This window comes from Dipodomys spectabilis, unplaced genomic scaffold (genome assembly GCF_019054845.1).
Source record: "Dipodomys spectabilis isolate Male_0828 unplaced genomic scaffold, ASM1905484v1 ptg000573l, whole genome shotgun sequence".
Taxonomy (NCBI): Eukaryota; Metazoa; Chordata; class Mammalia; order Rodentia; family Heteromyidae; genus Dipodomys; species Dipodomys spectabilis.
Genome location: NW_024871250.1, coordinates 381,347 through 403,144, shown reverse-complemented (window position 1 = coordinate 403,144; position 21,798 = coordinate 381,347). Strand labels below are relative to the sequence as shown.

The window sequence follows — 21,798 nt, the reverse complement described above, 5'->3', positions numbered from 1 at the left end:
TGGCATGGGAGCTGTGGCAGGATCGAGGCCTCCAATGTTGGCTTCCAGGGCCCCCGGTCACTGAAGCCCTTCCCTGGGACATCCTGGTGTCTTCATTCTTGTTTGCCTGTGCCCACTGTCCACTGGAGTATGAGGATCATCACTGACCCCCGAGAAAGGAGAGGGGGGCCTCTGGGACACCACAACGCCTGCACATACCAGCTACTGGGGAAGCTGAGATCTGGAGGCTTCTAGTGCAAAGCCAGCCTGCACAGGGAACTCTAGCTCCAATTAATCACCAAAAGGTTGGAAGTGGAGCTGTGGCTCAAGGGGTAGAACTCCAGCCTTGAGTGAAAAGCTTTGGGACAGCGCTCAGGCCCCGAGTTCAAGCCACACAAGACCAGCACACACACGTACACACACACTCCGAAGCTGCTTTTTGCATACACTTTCGGGCTGATTGTTCACATTGAATAAAGTCAAGTCCTACGTCAGTCATCATTGCTTGTTTTTGTACAGGTACGGGCACTTGAATCTAGGTGTGTTGTCTTTGAAATTTTTGGCTGGAAACTGTCCCTAAATCTCTTGAGCATGGGCTCCATTTCCAGTTTATTGATAGCTCCATGGAGATAAAGTTTCTCACAGAAAATTTTCCCCAGACTGGGTCTGAATCACAATCCTCGGGATCTCAGACTTCCAAAGTAGCTTAGGAAGATGGTAAAGGAAGGTTTTTGTTTTTTTTGTTTTTGGGTCCGGTAGTGGGCCTGAACGCTGTCCCTTAGCTCTTCAGCTCAAGGATAGTGCTCTACCACCTGAGCCACAGCGCCACTTCTGGCTTTTTTCTTTTTGCTTATGTGGTGCTGGGGAATCGAACCCAGGGCCTCAAGCATGCAAGGCAAGCGCTCTACCACTGAGCCACCTTCCCAGCCCCGGTAAAGGAAGGTTTTGTGTGTGGTGCTGCTTCTCCATGAGGGTGATCACAGCACAGGACTCAAGCTTCCGGAATGTTCACTGTCCCTCAACTCTTCAGCTCAAGGCGAGCACTCTACCACTGGAGCCACAGCACCACTTCCAGCTTTTTCTACTTATATGTTGCTTAGGAATTGAACCCTGGGCCTCATGCATGCCAGAGCAAGCACTCTACCACTGAGCCACCTTCCCAGCCCCAGGTTTTTTTTTTTAAGTGTAGTTGGGTACGGTGGCTCACGCCTATAATCCTAGGTTCTGAGGAGGCTGAGATCTGAGGATCATGGTTCAAAGCCAGCTCAGGAGGAAAGTGCCTGAGTCTCTCATCTCCAATTAACCACCTACGAACCGGAAATGGCTATGTGGCTCAAGAGGTAGAGCGCTTCCTTTAAGCTGAAGAGTTCAGGGACAGCGCCCAGACCCAGAGTTCAAGCACCGTGACTGACCAAAACCAAAAAGAGTGCTCTAGGCAGAGTTCATGTTGCTCACTGTAGGATTCACTAAAACAGCTAAAATCTAACTTCTGCTGATCTTTGAGGTTCTGAGCTGGGGTCCAATTCTAGAAGGTTCAGTATGCTCGGTCCAGCTTTTCTCAACATACCAAATGAAGAGACAAGTAATGATGAAAACGCAGAGAAAGAGATTTTAGAAGCACGGCACCTGCAGACTCTGGAAACAGGAAAAAGACACAGTTCAGTCCAACTGTATGCAGGGACTTCCAGTAATTGGGGTATGAACTCAGGGCCTGGGCAGCTTTCCTTAACTTTTTTACTCAACCACTTTTTTATTCCACCACTTGAGCCACAGCTTCACTCCCCGCGCTTTGGGCTGCTTGACTGGAGATCAGAATCTCACGGAATTACTGCTGGGCTGGCTTTGAAGCATGAGCCTCAGATCTCAGCTTCCTGAGCCACCCGTGCCAAGCTAGCTTTGTTTTTTGTTTATTCAAATTAATTTCATTAACTATTCTTTTCTGTGATCCGACGGCTTTAGTTTAGTTTTTTTTGTTTTTTTTTTTGGGTTGGTCGTGGGGCTTGAACTCTGATCCTGGGCGCTGTCCCTCAGCTCTTCAGCTCAAGGCGAGCGCTCTATCACTTGAGCTACAGCGCCACTTCCGGTTTTCTGGTGGTTTATTGGAGATAGGAGTCTCACGGTCTCTCCTGCCCGGGCTGGCTTTGAACCTCGATCCTCAGATCTCAGCCTCCTGAGTAGCTAGGATTACAGGCGTGAGCCACCAGCGCCCGGCTCAGTTTAGTTTTTTGTCGGTTGTGGAGCTTGAACTCTGGGCCTGGGCACTCTGACCAGCAACTTTGAGCCACAGCACCATTTCCAGTTTCATGGACTTTCCTGCCCGAGCTAGCTTTGAACTGCGATCCTCAGGTCTCAGCCTCCTGAGTAGCTAGTATTACAGGTATGAGCAACTGGCTCCAGGCAGCTTCAGTTTTTAACTAGTGGAAGAATGGAGGCTAGGGGTGAAAGGTCAAATTAAAATAGGTTTGGTTTGTTAGTCCCAGGAGTGGCCAGCTTTTGTTGTGTATCTCTGGATTAGCTAGGTGGGGCTTCATCAGCATAAGAAAGTCCTCCTGGCCGGGGGCAGGTGGACTTTATTTGTAGGTCCTTATTCTTAGTCCTCCCCTTCCTGAATTCCAAGGTGACTTCAAGGTGACTGGAAGCTGTGGGCCGGTAAGCCTCAGAAGTGGGTAAGTTTGCCCTTGAGCCAGTCCTGAGGCTTGACCTCAGAGCTTGAGCTCTGGTCTCTAAGCTTTTCTACTCAAGACTGGTGTTCTACACTTGAGCTACAGACTCCCTTCCAGCTTTTTGCTGGTTCATTGGCGAAGAGTCTCACGGATTCGCCTGCCTGGGCCAGCTTTGTAATACAATCCTCAGATCTCAGCCTCTTGAGTAACTAGCAGGGCAGGCCTGAGCCGCGGGCACCAGGCTTCCACCAAAGCTTTTTGTTCTAGCCCCATTGAGGCAAATGCAGATTGGCTAATAAATCTGGGAACCTTTTATTGTGCCAGTCCTGGGGCTTGAACTTAGGGCCTGGGCACTGTCCCTAAGCTTTTTTTTGGTCGGTTGTGGGGCTTGAACTCTGGACTTGGGCTTTGTCCCTCAGCTCTTCAGCTCTTTTTTTTTTTTTTTTTTGGGTCCGGGAAGGAAAGTCCATGAGACTCTTATCTCCAATTAACCATCAGGAAACCAGAAGTGGTGCTGTGGCTCAAGTGAAGAGCTGAGGGACAGCACTAAGGCCCAGCGTTCAAGACCCACGACCGACAAAACAAAAAACAAAACGAAAAAAACCACTCACACAAACAGAATCTTCAGAGCTTACTCTCCTGAGCAACTAGGATTACAGGCATGAACTCTGGGCTCCACATGAAATTTTCTCCCTTCCCATAGAATAGTACCAGGGTCAAAAAATGCTACTCAAGCCACAGCTCAGTCCAACAGTCCTGGATAAACTTCAACACTCTTTTCCTTTCAGTTCTGGAGACACTGTAAGGAAAAGAAACAAGCTTTTTTTTGTGTGTGGGGGGGGTCCGATCGTGGGGCCTGAACTCTGGGCCTGGATGCTGTCCCTCAGATCTTCAGCTCAAGGCTAGCACTTGGGCTGGGAAGGTGGCTCAGTGGTAGAGCGCTTTCCTTGCATGCCTGAGGCCCTAGGTTCGATTCCTCAGCACCACATAAACAAAAAGAAAAAAGCCAGAAGTGGCACTGTGGCTCAAGTGGTAGAGCGCTAGCCTTGAACTGAAGAGCTGAGGGACAGAGTTCAGGCCCCACGACTGGACCCCTCCCCACCCCACCCCCCAAAAAAAAGTCTAGCGCTCTACCACTTGAGCCACAGCGTCACTTCGGCTTTTTTTCTTTTTGCTTATGTGGTGCTGAGAAACTGAATCTAAGGCCTCATGCATGCAAGGCAGGCGCTCTACCACTGAGCCACCTTCCCAGCCCCGTGCCTGGCTTCTTAAGCTTCTTTTTGTTCAAAGCTAACACTCTACCACTTGAGCCAAAGCACACTTCCGGCTTTTTCTGTGTATGTGGTGCTGAGGGATCGAACCCAGGGCTTCATGTATCCTAGGCAAGCACTCTACCACTGAGCCATCTTCCTAGCCCTGGTAACATTTTTCATAACAACATAAATTTATGTCAAGTGAATCATATCCTTGGAAGAGACAAGCCAGGTATAGCTACCTGAAGTTTCCCTATCATCTCAAAATCTATAGCAAGAAAGTTAACAATGTGATTTTTTTCTACACTATAATGCTTATTTGCCATACTCTGTGCTTTTATTTATTTAATTTTTTTTTTTGGGGGGGGGGGTCTGGTCGTGGGGCCTGAACTCTGGGCCTGGGTGCTGTCCCTCAGCTCTTCAGCTCAAGGCTAGTGCTCTACCACTTGAGCCACAGTGCCACTTCCAGCTTTTTTCTTTTTGCTTATGTGGTGCTGAGGAATTGAACCCAGGGCCTCATGCATGCAAGGCAAGCGCTCTACCACTGAGCCACCTTCCCAGCCCACTCTGTGCTTTTAGGAAAAAAAATAGGAACACAACGTTGAAGATGAGTACCAAAACCCCAAGAGAATAAGGTATTTGTGTACACACGACAGAAACGGCTTCAGAAAATATGAGATGAACCATGCACAGAGACTCACACCTGTAAATCTAGCTATTCAGGAGGTTGAGATCAGAGGATCTCCGTTTGAAGCCTGGCAGGAAAGGCCATGAAATCCTTTTTTTTTCTTTTGGGTCCCGTGGTGGGGCCTGAACTCTGGGCCTGGGCGCTGTCCCTCAGCTCTTCAGCTCAAGGCGAGCGCTCTACCACTTGAGCCACAGCGCCACTTCCGGCTTTTTTTTTCTGCTTATGTGGTGCTGAGGAATCGAACCCAGGGCCTGGAGCATGCAAGGCAAGCACTCTATCACTGAGCCACCTTCCCAGCCCAGGCCATGAGATTCTTATCTCCAAGAAACTTCCCGCCCTCTCCCCCCCCCCCCCAAAAAAAAGGCAGGAACTAGAGCTATGGCTCAAGTGGTGGAGTGCTAGTCTGGAGCAGAAGAGTTCCATGACAGTACCCAGGCCCTGAGCTCAAGCCCCAAGATTAGCAAAAAAAAAAGTGGTTGTCCTGCTAAAATCATTGCACAATTGTTTCTTATTTGTTACAGAAGTCAGGTGGTGGAGAAAACATGAATATGGAAATACTAGTTAGTCCGGTGACAGTCTTGAAGTGTTTTTTTTTTAGATCCTGGAGCTTGAACTCTGAGCCTGGGCACTGTCCCTCAGCTCTTCAGCTCAAGGCCAGCTTTCTACCACTTGAGTCATAGCGCCATTTCTGGCTTTTTCTGTTTATGTGTTGCTGAGGGATCAAACCCAGAGCTCCATGCATGCAAGGCAAGCACTCTACCACTGAGCCACCTTCCCAGCCCTGCTTGAGGATTTTGTCTGGGATAAAACCTGCAGTATCAGCACGAGGCATCTACGTGTGAGCGGAAGCCCTTGTCCATCATTCATCCTTGAATGTGCTTCTCAGAGCTCCCACTGAACACAAGCCCTGTGGGTACAAGAAATGCAGAGAGAGCTAGGCGCCGGTGGCTCACGCCTGTCATCCTAGCTACTCAGGAGGTTGAGATCTGAGCATCACAGTTCAAAGCCAGCCTGGGCAGGAAAGTCCAAGAGACTCTTATTCCAATAAACCACTAGAAAACCAGAAGTGGTGCTATGGCTCAAGTAGTAGAGCGCTTGCCTTGAGCTGAAGAGCACAGGGACAGCACTCAAGCCCAGAGTTCAAGCCCATGACCGACAAAAAAAGAAAAAAAAAGAAATGCAGAGAGGGGATGGGAAGGTGGCTCAGTGGTAGAGCGCTTGCCTTGCATGCCTGAGGCCCTGGGTTCGATTCCTCAGCACCACATAAGAAAAAAAAAAGCTGGAAGTGGCGCTGTGGCTCAAGTGGTAGAGCACTAGCCTTGAGCTGAAGAGCTGAGGAACAGCGCCCAGGCCCAGAGTTCAAGGCCCACGACCAGACCCCCCCCCCCCCCAAAAATAAATATCATACTGAAGAGAAGCCCCATGCATGGAAAGCAGTGTGGGAAAGACTTCACTGATAAAGAAAAACTTCCATTTGGTGAATGGATCCGCAATGGAGAGAGACCAGGTGTCTGGGAACAGTGTGGCAAAGCTTCCACTCATCACTGACTCCTGCAACTGCATGCATGCATGGGTGCACATTGGAGAGAAGCATTGTGGGAAAGAAGGCCTTTACACCGCCCAGTTGTCTTCAGTGATGTGAAGGGATTCATGTCAGAAAGAAGCCTGCTGTAGTAAGCAGTGCGGGAAAACCTTTAGTCTTCACAGTGCTTTTCAAGAAAACCAAAAAGGGGCTGGGAAGGTGGCTCAGTGGTAGAGCGCTTGCCTTGCACGCTTGAGGCCCTGGGTTCGATTCCTCAGCACCACATAAGCAAAAAGATAAAAGCCAGAAGTAGTGCTGTGGCTCAAAGAGCGCTAGCCTTGAGCTGAAGAGCTGAGGGACAGCGCCCAGGCCCAGAGTTCAGGCCCCACAACTGGACCCAAAAAGAAAAAAAAAGAAAAACCAAAAAGTTCACACTGGAGAGAAGCCCCATGAATGTGGGCAGTATGGGAAGAGCACTGCTCACTTAAATTTCTTTCCTAGCCAGTCACACAGGCTGCTGACGTCTGTAATCCCAGCCACTCAGGAGGCTGCGATCTGAGGATCACTGTTGGAAGCCAGCCCAGGTCAGGCAGGAAAGTCCATGAGACTGAAATGAACCCCCAGAAAATCGGAAGTGTTGCTGTGGCTCAAGTGGTAGAGCGCTCACATTGAGCCCAAGACCTCAGGGACTGCACCCAGGTCCGGAGTTCAAGCCCCAGGACTGGCCAATGCACATCCAATGGATGGAAGGAGTGGCACAGACTTCTGTCAAAGATGCACTGAAACACTGTGGTGGCTGAGGCTGTCATCCCAGCCACTCAGGGGACCGACACAGGAGGATTCGGTTCAGAGCCATCCTGGGCAGGAAAACAGAACACTTCTTACCTGCAACTAACCCCCAGAAATCCAGAAACGGTGCTGTGGCCCAAGTGGTAGAGCGCCAGCCATGAGCGAGCCTCGGAACCGTGCCCAGGCCCCGAGTTCGAGGCCCACAGCCAGCGCCCACACCAACCCCTGAATTCCAGCAGAGCTGGTACACTGGAGAGACGGGAACGCTTCCCCTCACTCCTTTGCTTTCTGTGCCAATCCCAGGGCTTGCCAGTACCGGTCAGCAGGGGTGACGGGCCTTCCGCGCGCGGCCGGCGCTCCACCCCCGGGCCGCAGCGCCTCGTCCGGTTCTCTGGTGGATCATGGAGATCAGAGCCTCACGGACTCTCCTGCTCGGGCTGGCTTTGAACCGCGATCCTCAGACCTCAGCCTCCTCAGGAGCTGGGCGGACAGGCGGCAGCCACGTGTGTGACCCGGGGTTTTGTGGGTTCTGCTTCTGAGGTGGGGTTTCCGACCCGGCCCGGCACGGGCCCGCGCCGCTCCCACCCGCGGCTGGCGCTCACCCCCGGGCGTGGCGCCACGGGCCGTGTCGTCTGAGCCGCGGTGGGCGGAGCTGCGAGGGGCGGGGCTGCGACCGCGGACAGCGAACCCCAGCCCGTCAGTCGGGCATCGGGGGCGGGACCTGCGTGCCAATCAGCCAATCAGAGAGGGCGCTAATTGTTGTCCAATGAGAAGCCGTCGTGGGCGTGGCGCCGGCGGGCCGCGCTGTCGTCCTCCCCGGCGCCGCCTTCTCGGAGCCCGTTGAGGCCGCAGGTGGCCGGGCCGCCGGCCCCGGGTGGCTCCTCGTGGGGGAAGGGGAGGGCGGCCGTGGGGGCCGGAAGTGGACACCCGGCCCGCAGCCGGGCCTGGCTGGGCTTGCACGCCGCCCTCCGACGCCTGTTTGGGGCTTCCTGCTGCTTTTGTTGGCGCCGTTGGGACAGCGCAGCGCAGCAAGGAGGGAGACCACTGCCCAGAGAGGATAAAGGAGTTTATTGCTTGCCACCCGCCCGGGCTTCCAGCGCCCAGAGGAGTGCGCACCCGAGGCAGCCAGTCCAGGGTGCGTGCGCACCCGGTTCCACACAAAAACAGGCATTAATCACATAGGCAAAAGGTCAGGGGCTGAGGTCGACGCCGACCCGCGGGCGCGCACCGGCACACTGAAGAGCCAGAAAGGAAATGCAACTTAAGACGCACTAAGATTCCATCTCATCCTAGTCAGAATGGCTGCCATCCCTCAGGAAAACAAATGCTGGCGAAGATGTAGAAAGGGAAAGGGAAGGATCCGTCCAAAACTTTAGTGAGAATGAAAACTAGTGAAGCCACTACAGAAATCAGTATGGAGCTTCCTCAGAAAACCAGAAGCCAACCTTATTGACCTGCCATACCAGTACTGGACATAGGTCCACAGGAGAGTAAAGCACTATACAAGACAGACACAGGCAAGCCTGTGTTTATTGTAGCACTGTTCACACATGGATACCTGAGCTTAACTGACGTGTATCAGAAGGACAATGGACAGTGTTACACCAACAAGCGATGATCTTAGTCGGGTGGAATAGCAATCCTATTTACTCAGGCTGAGATTGCAGTTCTCAGGCAGACAAGGCAGCAAAGTCCACGAGATTTATCTCCAAAAAGCCAGACGTAGAGCTCTTAAGTGGAAGAGTGCTGGCTAGTGGATTTGTCTAACATCAAGAGTGGTAACCCAACTAGAGTAAGAAACAGTCAGTGAGACCAATGTGGCCGGCACTGGGGGTTGAGGTCGGACCTTCCACACTGATGATGGGACTGTAAATGAGTCCAGCCACTACAGAAATCAGTATCTGGATTCCTTAAAATACTAAACAGAACTTCTGTATGACCCAGTCATGCAGCTCCTGGTGTGTACCTAAAAACATCCAGTAATTTTACAGATAGGCACATATCCATTTTTGTAGACGCATTATTCATAATAGTTAAGGTAGGGTATCAGCTTAGGTGTCTGTCGAAAGACAGAAGGATAAAGAAAATTGGCATATATAATCCCAGCTACTCAAGAAGCAGGAGCAGGACCACAGTTCAAGGCATTCCTAAAGTAAAAACCCATCTCAACAAGTAGGCTAGGTTTGGTACACCCAGCTAGACTGGAAGTGCTCCCAGGAGGATTAAGCTATGAGACAGGCCCACGCAGAAAACAAGTCTCTATGAAAAATAACTAAAGCACAAAGGGCTAGGTATGTGGCTTAAATGGTACAGTTCCTGCCTAGCAAGCACAAGGCTCTGAGTTCAAGCCCCACTATCTGCAGTACATATACCTAGCTTTTATTATTCAGTATTATGTCATTAACAAGAAAATGGTTAGAACTAGAGTTCATCAGGTTATGCAAAATAAGCCAGACCAAGAAAGGTGTCACCTGTAGTTGCTCATCATTAAACTAGGAAGTGGCTAGGTGCCTCTGGCTCACGCCTGTGATGCGAGCTATTCTGGAGGCCTGAGCTCTGAGGATCTTGGTTTGAGGCCAGCCTGGGCGGGAAATCCATGAGACTCTTATCTCCAATCAATCAAGAAAAAGCCGGAAGTGGCACTGTGGCTCCAAGAGGTAGAGTGCTAGCCTTGAACGAAAAAAGGGAGCATAGAGACAGAACCCAGGCTGAGTTCAAGACCAACAAAAAAAAAAAAAGGAAGTGGACAATCAGGGAAGTATAGACTTGGGGGGAGTGCCTAATGAGGGCTAATGTGAGAATGTGACCAAAGGATATTTGGATGAAATTGTCATAATAAAATTATAAAGTTCATCTACAATATGCACCAGTAAAAAGATCATGTGAAAAAAACAGGTGTGGTGACACATGCCTGTAATCCCAGGTAGAGCAGGAAGCAGAAAATAGTGTCCTGGTCCAAGTATGGGCCCAGGCCCTATCTCAAAATAACCATGGCAGAAAAGGGCAGGAGGTATGGTTCAGTGGTAGAGAGCCTACCTACCAAGTGTGAAGCCAAGTTCACGTCTCAGTGCCACTGAGAAAAATGGTTGTATAACCATCACACCTTCTTATTTATGGCCCACCTCATGTTAGCCCTTCTTTGTCTGAATGAAACCAGGGTGGCTAAAGGCTTACGTGCCTTGCTTGCGGATACAGGCGTCTTTCCAATTGAAACCCTTTCTTGCAGTGGAAGGAAACAGGAGCATTGGAGGCTTTCCTGCATTACTTGCACACATAAGCTTTCTTCTCTTATTTTAGACCTAGTGCTGTCCCCTCTGAGCCACGCCTCCAGCCCCATAGGCTTTCTTTACATAGTGAGTTCATCCATGTTTTCTGAGAGAACTTGGATCATAGTAGGATTTGTGAGTTTGTTCAGGCTGCCAAATATTTTGCACAGAAACCAAGGCCTTCCCACTCACATGGTTTACACTCGAGGGTTCGCTCCAGTGTGAATTCTTTTGTGCTTTTGAAAGGAACTGGAAGAACTGAACACCATATCACTCAGTTTATACACAGGGTTTCTCTCCAGTGTGAATTCTTTCATGAAGGTGAAGGGAACCTGAATAAGAGGAAGGCTTTCCCACGGTGCTTGCATCCACGGGGTTTCTTCCCCAGGTGAGTCTTTCGTGGGATCACAGGGTGCTGAAATCACTGAGGGCTTTCCCACAGAGCTTACACACAAATGGTTTCTCTCCACTGTGGCTTTCGTGTATGGGGATGTAATTAGAACCAAAGGGTTTTCCACATTGCTTACCCAGTTTCTGTTCATCACTAGGCCTCTTATGCCTATAAAAGGAACTGTGACTGCTTAAAACTGACCAGGCTGATACAAACGGCTTCTTCCCACCGTGGCTTTGTTCATGTATTCTAGGAGTACTGGAATGGATGAAGGTTTCTCCACAGTGCATACACACTGGAGTGGATTCTTTCATGAACAGAATCGCAAGACCTGAAGACTTTCCCACACCATTTACAGATGTAAGGTTTGTCTCCAGGGGGAAGTTTCACATTTCATGAACTCATTACCACTGCTTACATTGATAGTTTTCCTCCAGGATGAGATCTCTCGTGGCTTCTAAGGGACCAGAGACATCTGAAGACTTTTTGCACACAATTTGCACTCATGGGGCTTCTGTTTGAGTCGTCTTCTCACGAATTGGAAGAGAACTGGAAGGCATTGTAATGGTGCTGTTGTTCGTGTGGTGTCACTGTGTGGCGAGACATTCTCTCTCATTCCTCTCAAAGAATTGGGGACCACAAAAGCTTTCCTACGATCCTTAGGTTTATCCAGCTTCTCTGTTCCAGTGCTCACATTGATTGTGTGGGTGAAGCTCACTTAGAGTCACACCCACTTTCGTTTGCTTCTCCCCTGGAACTTTCCTTGTTCACAATGCCATCTGGAGGCCAGAGGAAGAGTTGTCCACACAGATTACCTTTCTCTTGTGAACAGTCTGTCCATAGACTTCTGGGGGAGAAAGAAAAAAAAATAACACCAAAATGAGAAACACAACACAATATTAAGTTTTTTTTTTCTTTTTTTTTTTGTCGGTCGTGGGCTTGAACTCTGGGCCTGGGTGCTGTCGCTGCGCTCTTCAGCTCAAGGTGAGCACTCTACCGTAGCTTGAGCCACAGCACCACTTCCGGTTTTCTGGTGGTTTATTGGAGATTGTCTCACGGACTTTCCTGCCCAGGCTGGCTTTGAACCTCCATCCTCAGATCTCAGCCTCCTGAGTAGCTGGAATTAGAGGCGTGAGCCACTGGCTCCTGGCTTTAAGTTTTTTTTTTTTTTTTCTTTAACGACATAGGCAAAAAGATGTTTTTCTCTTGCAAATGTGTTCTCATATACTTGCTGAAAATGAATGGATACTACTCTGCAGGATGGCTCAAGGACAGCTTTGTGTGTGTCAGTCGTGGGGCTTGAACTCAGGGCCTGGGCGCTGTCCTGAGCTTTTTCACTCAAGGCCAGCGCTCTACCCTTTGAGCCACAGCTCCACTTCCAGCTTTTTGGTGGCTCACTGGGGATGAGTCTCACAGGCATTCCTGCGGGGCTGGCCTCAAGCTGTGGTCCTCCGCTCCCACCCAGCCCATGCTTCTCCTGCCCACCTCCCGCCCCCCCCCCCCCCCCAGGCCTGTCCTCCCTGGAAACAACCGGCTGTCCCGCAAGGCCGCGCCAGCCGCCAAGTCGGGGGCTCCGGGTCAGGCCCGGGCAGTCACGGGAGATCCGGGACCAAGGGGCCGGGGACCCGAGGCCGGCGCACCCCGGGGCCCGGAGTGGGGGGCGCCGGGGGATGGGGGACGGGGAGGTGGAGGCAGACCCCGGCTAAAGTCCCGGGGGCCGACGTGGGAGCCCCACGGCGGCCGCAGACCTCAGAGCCCCGACGCCCACCGCTTCAGACGTCGAGGGTGCCCGGCTGTCCTCACGGCCCGAGGCGCGCCGGGAGCCAAGCGCCCGGGGTCTCTCCGAGCCTGTGGCCGCGCCCCGGACTCTCGCCCAGACCCAGCCAACGGCCACCGCCGGCGCTCGTGATTGGACGGCTCTAACCGCCATGGGAGGCCCCGCCCACCGCTGGCGCTCAGTGACTTGATTGGATAGCTCTAACTGCCATTAGGAGACCCCGCCCGCCGCGGGCGCTCGTGATTGGATGGCTCTAACGTAGCAGTAGGCGGTCCTGCCCACCGCCAGCGCTCGTGATTGGGCGGCTCTAACCGCCAGTGGAAGGCTCCGCCCACCTCCGGGGTGACCGTTTACAGTTGACGGGGACCCCACGGGGGCCTGCCCCGCGACCCACCGGCCGCGAGCTCAGCACGGCCTCCGCGGGCCCGGGACAACCGCTCACAAGGCAGAACGACCTGGCTTTCCATAACCGGCCTCTGCGTCCACCTCCCAGAGACGGGGTCAGGGTCCCGATCCACGGTTCCCGGGAAGCCACTTCTGACCTCACAGAAGGGGGGGGACAGGGGGGAATCCGGGCGGGTGCGGGAGGGGGTGGGAGAGGCAGTGGCCCGCCTGCAATCCTAGCTTCGCGGGAGGCTGGGATCTGAGGATCGTGCTTTGAAGCCAGCCCAGACAGACAAGTCCCTGCGAGACTCTGATCTCCAATTAACCACTCAGAATAAAAGGTGTAAACAGGCCCCCAGTGAAGCTCAGTGGTACAACACGTGTATGATGTGCACAAGGTACTCACACAATATCTCCAGTGGCAAAAGGCACAAGATGAACATTAGGGCATTTGAGGGAAGTAAGGACAGTTCACACGATGTAGCAGCGAGAGTGTGTCGTTTTCTGAGTGATGATGATGATGTCCTCCATCATTAGTTCATACCCCATACAGAGCTATGATGGATCAGTGCTACTACCCATGTCTGTATGTGTACCAGTCCCGGGGCTTGAATTCGGGGCCTGGACACTGTCCCGGAGCCTCTGTGCCCAAGGCCAGCACTCCAGAACCACAGCTCTACATCACTGCCCATTTTCTCCCCTCCCCACCTTCCCAGCCCATATGTCTTTTGGTGGGAGTGTGTGTCCTGGGGATTGACATTGGCATCAGGGTCTGGTGCTGTTCCCGAACCTCTGTGCTCAAGGCTAGCGCTCTACCACTTGAGACACAGCACCACTTCTTACGCAGTACTCCTCAGCCCTCCGCGCACAGCTCCTCAAGTACAAGGAGATAGTGGGAAGCGATGCAGATAGTCCTGCTGGGAGACCAGCTATGGTAGCTGTCTATCAACTGTAGATACAGTGCTTGTGGTGCCATTTAATGTTTTCACATGTCATTTGTTATTAGAACTTAGACATGACGCTGAGACCTGAGGTATCTGAGCTTTGTCTATTCACTTTCACTAGAAAAATTTCCAATAATTTGGGCTGGGAAGGTAGCTCAGTGGTAGAGCGCTTGCCTTGCATGCCTGAACCCCTCCCCCCCCCAAAAAAAAAGAAATCCAAGCCGGGCGCTGGTGGCTCACACCTGTAATCCTAGCTACTCAGGAGGCTGAGATCTGAGGATCGAGGTTCAAAGCCAGCCCGGGCAGGAAAAACCGTGAGACTCCTATCTCCAATAAACCACCAGAAAACCGGAAGTGGCACTGTAGCTCAATTGGTAGAGCGCTCGCCTTGAGCTGAAGAGCTGAGGGACAGCGCCCAGGCCCAGAGTTCAAGCCCCACGACCGACAAAAAAAAAAAGAAATCCAATAATTTCCACACATCACTAGTTCACACCTATAATCCTAGCTACATAGGAGGCTAAGGTCTGAGGCCCAAGGTTTCAATTGACAACCAGAAAGCCCGAAATGCTAATACCAGTGGCTCAATCCTGTAATCCTAGCCACGCAGGACAGCACCAGAATGATCATTTCTAACGTAGTCCTCACCGACAACGTTCCCAGTCTCCTTCCCTCCTGACTTTTTTTTTTTTTTTTTTGGGGGGGTCCGGTCGTGGGGCCTGAACTCTGGGCCTGGGCGCTGTCCCTCAGCTCTTCAGCTCAAGGCGAGCGCTCTACCACTTGAGCCACAGCGCCACTTCTGGCTTTTTTCTTTTTGCTTATGTGGTGGTGAGGAATCGAACCCAGGGCCTCAGGCATGCAAGGCAAGCGCTCTACCACTGAGCCACCTTCCCAGCCCTAACCGTGACTCTTCTCCCATCTTGTATGAGATCAATGTTAAAAGTTGAGACGCCAGAAACAAGTTCTGCCTGCACGCTGACACCTGCCAGGCTGGGACCCCGCCCCGCCCCGCCCCGCCCCGAGGACGCGGGGCTCAGGAATGCCTGTGGCTGGAACAGCTCCTGGCCATTCCACCAAGCACCGCACAGGCCGGCTCTGCGGTCACTCAGGGCTCGGAGGCGGGCCCTGCTCCCGTTAGCCAATCAGGGCCGGGGGGCGTGGCGGGCCGCCGCGGCGCGCGGCGGGGGAGGCGCCGGCCGAGCTTCCTGTCCCGCCCCGTCACGCTCGCGGCGCTCGGGGCTGCTCCGGGGGTCCCGGCGGCTCGGCCTCGGCTGCCGGGTGACCTTCGCTGACCTCGCGGCGTCGGGAGGACACCGCGGAGCCGGGGGCGGCCATGGTGAGCGCGGGCCTGGCCGGGAGGCGCGTGCGGAGGGCGCTGGCGCCCGGCGGGAACCGGCGGAGGCGGCCCGGGCCTCGCGCGTCAGCTGCCGCGCGGGGCCGCCGGCGCCGCGAGGCCGCGCGGGGGGCCGCGGGGGCTGTCGGGGGCCGCGGGTGGGCCCGCGTGGCCGGCGGAGCCGCGTCCTGTCCGTCAGGGCCGACTTCCGGCCCGGCGCCCGCCCCGCGGGGACGCGGGGACGCGGGGTCGGCGCGCGCGGCGGCGGCGGGGTGGGGCCCGGGCCCCCGGGCGTGCCCGTGGCGGGGCGGTCCCCGAACCGGTGACGCGCGAGGGCGGCGTGTGAGCCCCGCGCCCGAGCCCTGGGCTGCGGTGGGCGCCTTCCTTCCCGCGCGGCCCCCTGCCCGGAAACGGGGTCCGCGCGCGCGTCCGGGGCTCCCGACGTCGGCGCCGCGGGCTCGGGACGCGGGCGGGACCCGGCCGTGCGTGCGTGCGTGCGTGCGTGTGTGCGTGTCAGTGTCACAGCGAGCGAGCGCGCGCGCACTGCACTAACTCAAGCCCTCTTACCTTTTTCACCCAAGGCTGGCGCTCTACCACTTGAACCACAATTCCAACTTCTGGCTTTTTGGTAATTTGAGAGTCTCACAGGCTTTTCTTCGCAGCCTGATTTCGAACCGGTGACTAAAGATTTCATCCTCCAACCCCCCCCCCCCCCCCCCATTGTATCGGGCCATTTGAACCCACGGCAGCGGGGGCAAGGACATCCTACTGGCATGTGGTCTCCACCCCCAAAGTGAGGAGCACGCGCTGGTCTTTCTAGAGAGGAGCCCAACCTAGGAGAAAGAAGGTAAGAGGAGAGGGGACATGTCCCCCTGAGTTGAGCCTGTCTTGAGAGTGACCAGAGATGACAGGTCGGCAGAGATGACAGGTCGGCAGAGATGACAGGTCGGCACTAAGAGACTCAGGTTCCTTTAATGATAGTTTTGTTTCTGCTGACTATGGAGCAAATTTTTTGTTGTTGTTGGCCAGTTGTGGGGCTTGAACTCTGGGCCTAGGCGCTGTCCCTCAGCTTTTCAGCTCAAGGCTAGCGCTCTACCACTTGAGCCATAGCACCACTTCTGGATTTCTGGAAGTCTCAGTCTTTCCTGCCTGGGCTGGCTTTGATCCCCGATCCTCAGATCTCAGCCTCCTCAGTAGCTAGGATGACTGGCAGACCACACTGGCACCTGGCTAGAACAAATCATTTTTGAGACAGAACTTGAGGATTTGATGACTTGAAGTGGCTGGCCTTGTTACAGGTGTTTTGGTTTTTTTTTTTTTGTTTTTGGGTCTGGTCGTGGGGCCTGAACTCTGGGCCTGGGCACTGTCCCTCAGCTCTTCAGTTCAAGGCTAGTGCTCTACCACTTGAGCCACAGTGCCACTTCTGGCTTTTTTCTTTTTGTTTATGTGGTGCTGAGGAATCGAACCTAGGGCCTCAGGCATGCAAGGAAAGCGCTCTACCACTGAGCCACCTTCCCAGCCCGAGTGCTAGCCTTGAGCTGAAGATCTGAGGGACAGCATCCAGGCCCAGAGTTCAGGCCCCACGACCGGACCCCCCCCCAAAAAAAAAGCTTGTGTTTCTTTTCCTTACAATGTCTCCAGAACTGAAACGAAGAGTGTTGTAGTTTGTCCAGGACTGTTGGACTGAGCTGTGGCTTGAGTAGCATTTTTTGACCCTGGTACTATTCTGTGGGAAGGGAGAAAATTTCATGTGGAGCCCAGAGTTCATGCCTATAATCCTAGTTGCTCAGGAGAGTAAGCTCTGAAGATTCTGTTTGTGTGAGTGGTTTTTTTCGTTTTGTTTTTTGTTTTGTCGGTCGTGGGTCTTGAACGCTGGGCCTTAGTGCTGTCCCTCAGCTCTTCACTTGAGCCACAGCACCACTTCTGGTTTCCTGATGGTTAATTGGAGATAAGAGTCTCGTGGACTTTCCTTCCCTGTCTGGCTTTGAACCCCAGAGTCCTCAGATCTCAGCCTCCTGAGCAGCTAGCGTTACAGTTGTGAGCCATCAGCCCCAGGCTAAAGATTCTGTTTCAATTGCTAATTAACCAGCAAATGGCTCAAGTGGTAGAATCCCAGCTCTAAGTGAAAATGCCAAGCCAGATGTGTAAAGCCCTGAGTTCAAGCTACAGTACTGGCACACGCATGTGTGTACACACACACACACAAACCATGAAACATCACTTGGGTAAAATTTAACATCTGCAGTATTTTTTTCATCCTCCTTTAATTTATGCCAAATGATAAAGTGAAAAGCTTTGTTGTGCTCTGCCTGCTGGGGAAAAAATTAGTTGTGTAATTGAGAGTTTATTTTAGTGTGTAGTGGGATTGTTTTTGTCCCACATTCTGGATAGAGGAATTAAAGACCAATTTCGTGAAAAACAGTGAAATGATAGAGTGTTTTAGGCGCTAGGCCCAAACCCCAGGAGTTTCACATTTCATCAGATCTGGCCAGCTGCTTCTCGTGAAGGGCAGGGAAAGATGGTGTATTACATGGCACAGGCATGCCTTGGGAAGACAGCACTTCGAACCTTCTAGAGGCATCTTCTGTGGGTGCAGACTTCAGGTTTTATAGACATAGCACTGGACGGGGGACTTAGGATATACATACAGTCCTCGGCATATTGTGACCTGGTTGATCATTATTTATTATCCATTTTGTGGGGGAGGAGGTTTAGCTATATTTTTACCTCTGTTACCACAGCTCAGGGTAATCCAGACCTGGTATGTCCTGAGGAACCTTTTCTGTTAGTTAGGAGTCATTTTGGTCCCTTATAATAATGTCATCTATTTTTGCTAGGTGAGGAACATGGCTTGGAGTAGCAAGTCCATATGCAAAATGCAAACCAAGATGTCAAACTTTTCTCTTGTGGTTAGTTAATTTTCAGGGTCAGCAAAAGTAGTTTTTGAACATCTTTTATCTAGAAGTTTATGCAAATGAGATAACTCATGAAGCGAAATCTCTCAGGATGAGAATGGTAACCAGACAGAAATTCTTGGGACTGGCATCTGCAGTGCAGGCGCCAGGTGGTGAGACTTGGTGGGGAATTGGGGGTTGACTGTTCTCTCTAGGTGGTGACACAGTTGAGTAATCGCACAGCCAGTTGGGAGAATCGTTTAGTTTTGCAAACACAAAGCATTTGGTATCAAAATGAGACAAAGATATGGCCTAGTTGGAATCTTCAGCTGATTCTTCATCTGTTTGGTTAATGATCAGAATTGAGCCTGTCTTCAGGAAGAGATTCCACTCCTATACTGTTGCTTTATTTTGCGATTAGCCTGTAAAAGCTTTGTGTATTAGAGAGCTTTTGTTGCTCCATGCTGGCATTCTACCACTTGAGCCACAGGTGTATTCTAGGTTTTTGGTGGTTCATTGGAGATAAGAGTCTCGTGGACTTTCCTATGTAGGCTGGTTTTGAATTGCCATCCTCAGATCTCAGTATCTAGGATTGCAGGTGTGAGCCACTAGCACTTGGATTTCTGGGTAGTTTCCTTCCTTTCTTTCCTTCCTTCCTTCCTTTCTTTCCTTCTTTCTTTCCTTCTTTCTTTCTCTTTCTCTCTCTCTTTCTCTCTCTCTTTCTCTCTTTCTTTCTCTCTTTCTCTCTCTTTCTTTCTTTCTTTCTGTCTTTCTTTCCTTCTTTCTTTCTTTCTTTCTTTCTTTCTTTCTTTCTTTCTTTCTTTCTTTCTTTCTTTCTTTCTTTCTTTCTTTCTTTCTTTCTTTCTTTCTTTCTTTCTTTCTTTCTTTCTTTCTTTCTTTCTTTCTTTCTTTCTTTCTTTCTTTCTTTCTTTCTTTCTTTCTTTCTTTCTTTCTTTCTTTCTTTCTTTCTTTCTTTCTTTCTTTCTTTCTTTCTTTCTTTCTTTCTTTCTTTCTTTCTTTCTTTCTTTCTTTCTTTCTTTCTTTCTTTCTTTCTTTCTTTCTTTCTTTCTTTCTTTCTTTCTTTCTTTCTTTCTTTCTTTCTTTCTTTCTTTCTTTCTTTCTTTCTTTCTTTCTTTCTTTCTTTCTTTCTTTCTTTCTTTCTTTCTTTCTTTCTTGTCCTGGGCTTCATCTCAAAGCCTGGGCTCTGTCCCTGAGCCTCTCTGTGGTCAAGGCCTGCACTCTATCACTTTAGCCACAGCGCCACTTTTGGCTCTGTCTGTGTATGGTGTACTGAAGAATGGGACCCAGGGCTTCATGCATGCTAGGCAAGCACTCTACCACTAAGCTGCAAGCACTCTACCACTAAGCCACATTCCCAGCCCCTCTGAGTAGTCTTATGTTTTTTATTTTTAAGCTGGCCTTTTTTTGGTGAGGCTGCTTTTCATTATGTAGCCCAGACAAGTCTCTTACTTTGTAATTAACCCAGGTTGGCCTGGAATTTGTAATTCTCATTCCTCAGTCTAAAATAAAGGTGTGTCCCATGGCAGACCCCATCAGCTGTGTTGCTGTGTGATGTGTCTGCAGTGCTAGGGCTTGAACTGGTTTGGCTCAGGCTGGCACTCTACCACTTGAGCCACTCCACTTCCGGCTTCTTGCTGATTATTTGGAAATAGAAGTCTCTTATCTGCCTGGGCTTTTAAACCTCAGTCCTCAGGATTGTAGCCACTGGTACCCTGCTTACTGGTTATTTTTTTTGACTGTTTCTCTGTTCCATTAGTACTGAGTATCATTTTTCTTTAAATTGTTTTAAGGAAACAATTGTTTAAGAGATCAAAGTGGCTCTACCACTTTGAGCCACAGGTTCACTTCTGGTTTTCTGGTGGATAATTAAAGCATCTCATGGGGACTTTTCAGCTCAGGCTGGATTTGAACCATGATCCTCAGATCTCAGCCTCCTGAGTAGCTAAGATTACATGTGTGCCCAGTTGGATTTTGGTTTTCATGTATAATATATTTGCGTAAAATATATGTTGGCCACTTTTATTCAGTTAGATTTGGCTCATCTTTATATTATAGATGGGTCTGTTTATATTGCATGTATTATAGATTTGTGTGTATGTGTCAAACCTTTTATGAAAACGTGTAGATCTCTATTACATGAGTCTCACGCTCCCTCCTGGTATGCCCTTGTGACGTTTCAGGAGGCTGTGACCTTCGATGATGTGTTTGTCAACTTCACCCTGGAGGAGTGGGCTCTGCTGGATGCAGCCCAGCAGCAGCTGTACAGAGACATGATGGTGGAGACCTTCCGGAACCTGGCCTCCATACGTAAGGACCACTTCCTTCCCTGACCTGCTCACTCAGGGAGCGAGGCACTGTTCTCCCGTGCTGCTCAGTCATGTGGAATGTGGGATGAGAACATTTGGGTAAACCTGCCAGACATGCTCGTGTCACACCATGAATGTAACTGGAATCTCGTGATTACTCTGTAAAGACATCATCATTTGTAATGATGTTCTAGATCTACATTGTAGAACAAGAAAGGGAAGACCAGACCATTGAAGAGGTATGCTAAAGTCCCAGGAGATAACTAAGGTAATTTATACTTAAAAAGTTAGAAAAGGCCGGGCACTGGTAGCACTTGCCTATAATCCTAGCTACTCAGGAGGTTGAGATCTGAGGATCTCGGTTCAAAGCCAGCCCAGGCAGGAAAGTCCACATGAGACTCTTATCTCCAATTAACCACTAGAAAACTGGGAGTGGTGCTGTGGCTGTAGAGCACTCGCCTTGAGCTGAAGAGCTCAGGGACGGCTCCTAAGCCCCAGAGTTCAAGCCCCACAACAGACCCCCCCCCCCCCCAAAAAAAAGTTAGAAAAGAATTTTCAACCAAAGAAACCATACAATTAAGCTCAAGTTCATATTGATTTGATCTCAGGAAATGTTCTCCAAAAATGGATTTAGGTAGAACCACCATAATCTGCAAATCCAAAATGTTTTAACATTGGAAGCCTCTGGACCTCCAGTCTTTTGCCAAAAACAACGATTTCTGATGCTTTAAGGTAAGGAAACTTTCTCCCATGCACAAAATTAACATGTCTGAAATTATGTTCAGAGTTTGTATATATGGTATATGTGAAAGATAGAGATTTTGTGTTTAGATTTTGAGCTCTGTTCGAAGCATCTCATTTTACATATGCAAATAGTTGTAAATTCAAATGCCAATTTGAATCTCAACTGTTCACAAAAGAAATACTCAGCTAACTTTATTTAAAGCTGAAATAGGAAGTGGCACTATGACTTAAGCAGTAGAGCGCTCACCTTGAGCTGAAGAGCGCAGGGATAGTGCCCAAGCCCAGAGTTCAAGCCCCACAACTGACCAAAAAAAAAAAAAAAGAGCATGGTCTGGGAAGGTAGACTGGTAGAGTGCTTGCCTTGCATGCCTGAGGCCCTGGGTTCGATTCCTCAGCACCACATAAGCAAAAAAAAAAAAAGCCAAAAGTGGCGCTGTGGCTCAATTGGTAGAGCACTAGCCTTGAGCTGAAGAGCTGAGCGACAGCGCCCAGGCCCAGAGTTCAGGCCCATGACCAGACCCAAAAAATAAATAAATAAAATTCTAACAGAACATCAAACTGATAGCTCTTCTGCTAAGTCATGACAAAGTAATGACTCAGTCATGCCCTCTCACTTATTTCCAGGGTTTAAGATTTATGAAGACTTGCTGGGCACCAGTGGTCACACCTGTAATCCTAGCTAGTCAGGAGGCTGAGACTTAATGATTGCAGTTCAAAGTCAGCCCAGGTAGGAAAGTATGTGAGAGACTCTTACCTCCAATGAACCACCAGAAAACCGGAAGTGGTGCTGTGACTCAAGTGGTATGATGCTCACCTTGAGCTGAGGAGCTGAGGGACAGCGCCCAGG

General features: G+C 50.7%; 1 protein-coding gene and 1 long non-coding RNA gene across 5 annotated transcripts in view; both read left to right on the top strand.

Moving 5' to 3' along the window:
• LOC122100275 (zinc finger protein 791-like) overlaps positions 1-21,798 on the top strand; it is a 29,316-nt gene that overhangs the window by 6,298 nt on the left and 1,220 nt on the right. Inside the window, exon 5 of the mRNA XM_042670626.1 lies at positions 10,910-10,916. Coding sequence (XP_042526560.1) covers positions 10,910-10,916 — 7 coding nt within the window. The remainder of the gene's footprint in view (positions 1-10,909; positions 10,917-21,798) is intronic.
• Positions 14,853-21,667, top strand: LOC122100313. 4 transcript variants are annotated; one of them, XR_006146151.1, is made up of 6 exons: positions 14,853-14,989; positions 15,568-15,833; positions 20,082-20,208; positions 20,415-20,475; positions 20,816-20,939; positions 21,576-21,667. It is a non-coding gene; the product is annotated as an uncharacterized LOC122100313 (long non-coding RNA). The 4 variants fall into 4 exon arrangements; XR_006146152.1 differs by having other exon boundaries at positions 20,082-20,475; positions 20,842-20,939; XR_006146149.1 differs by having other exon boundaries at positions 20,082-20,475.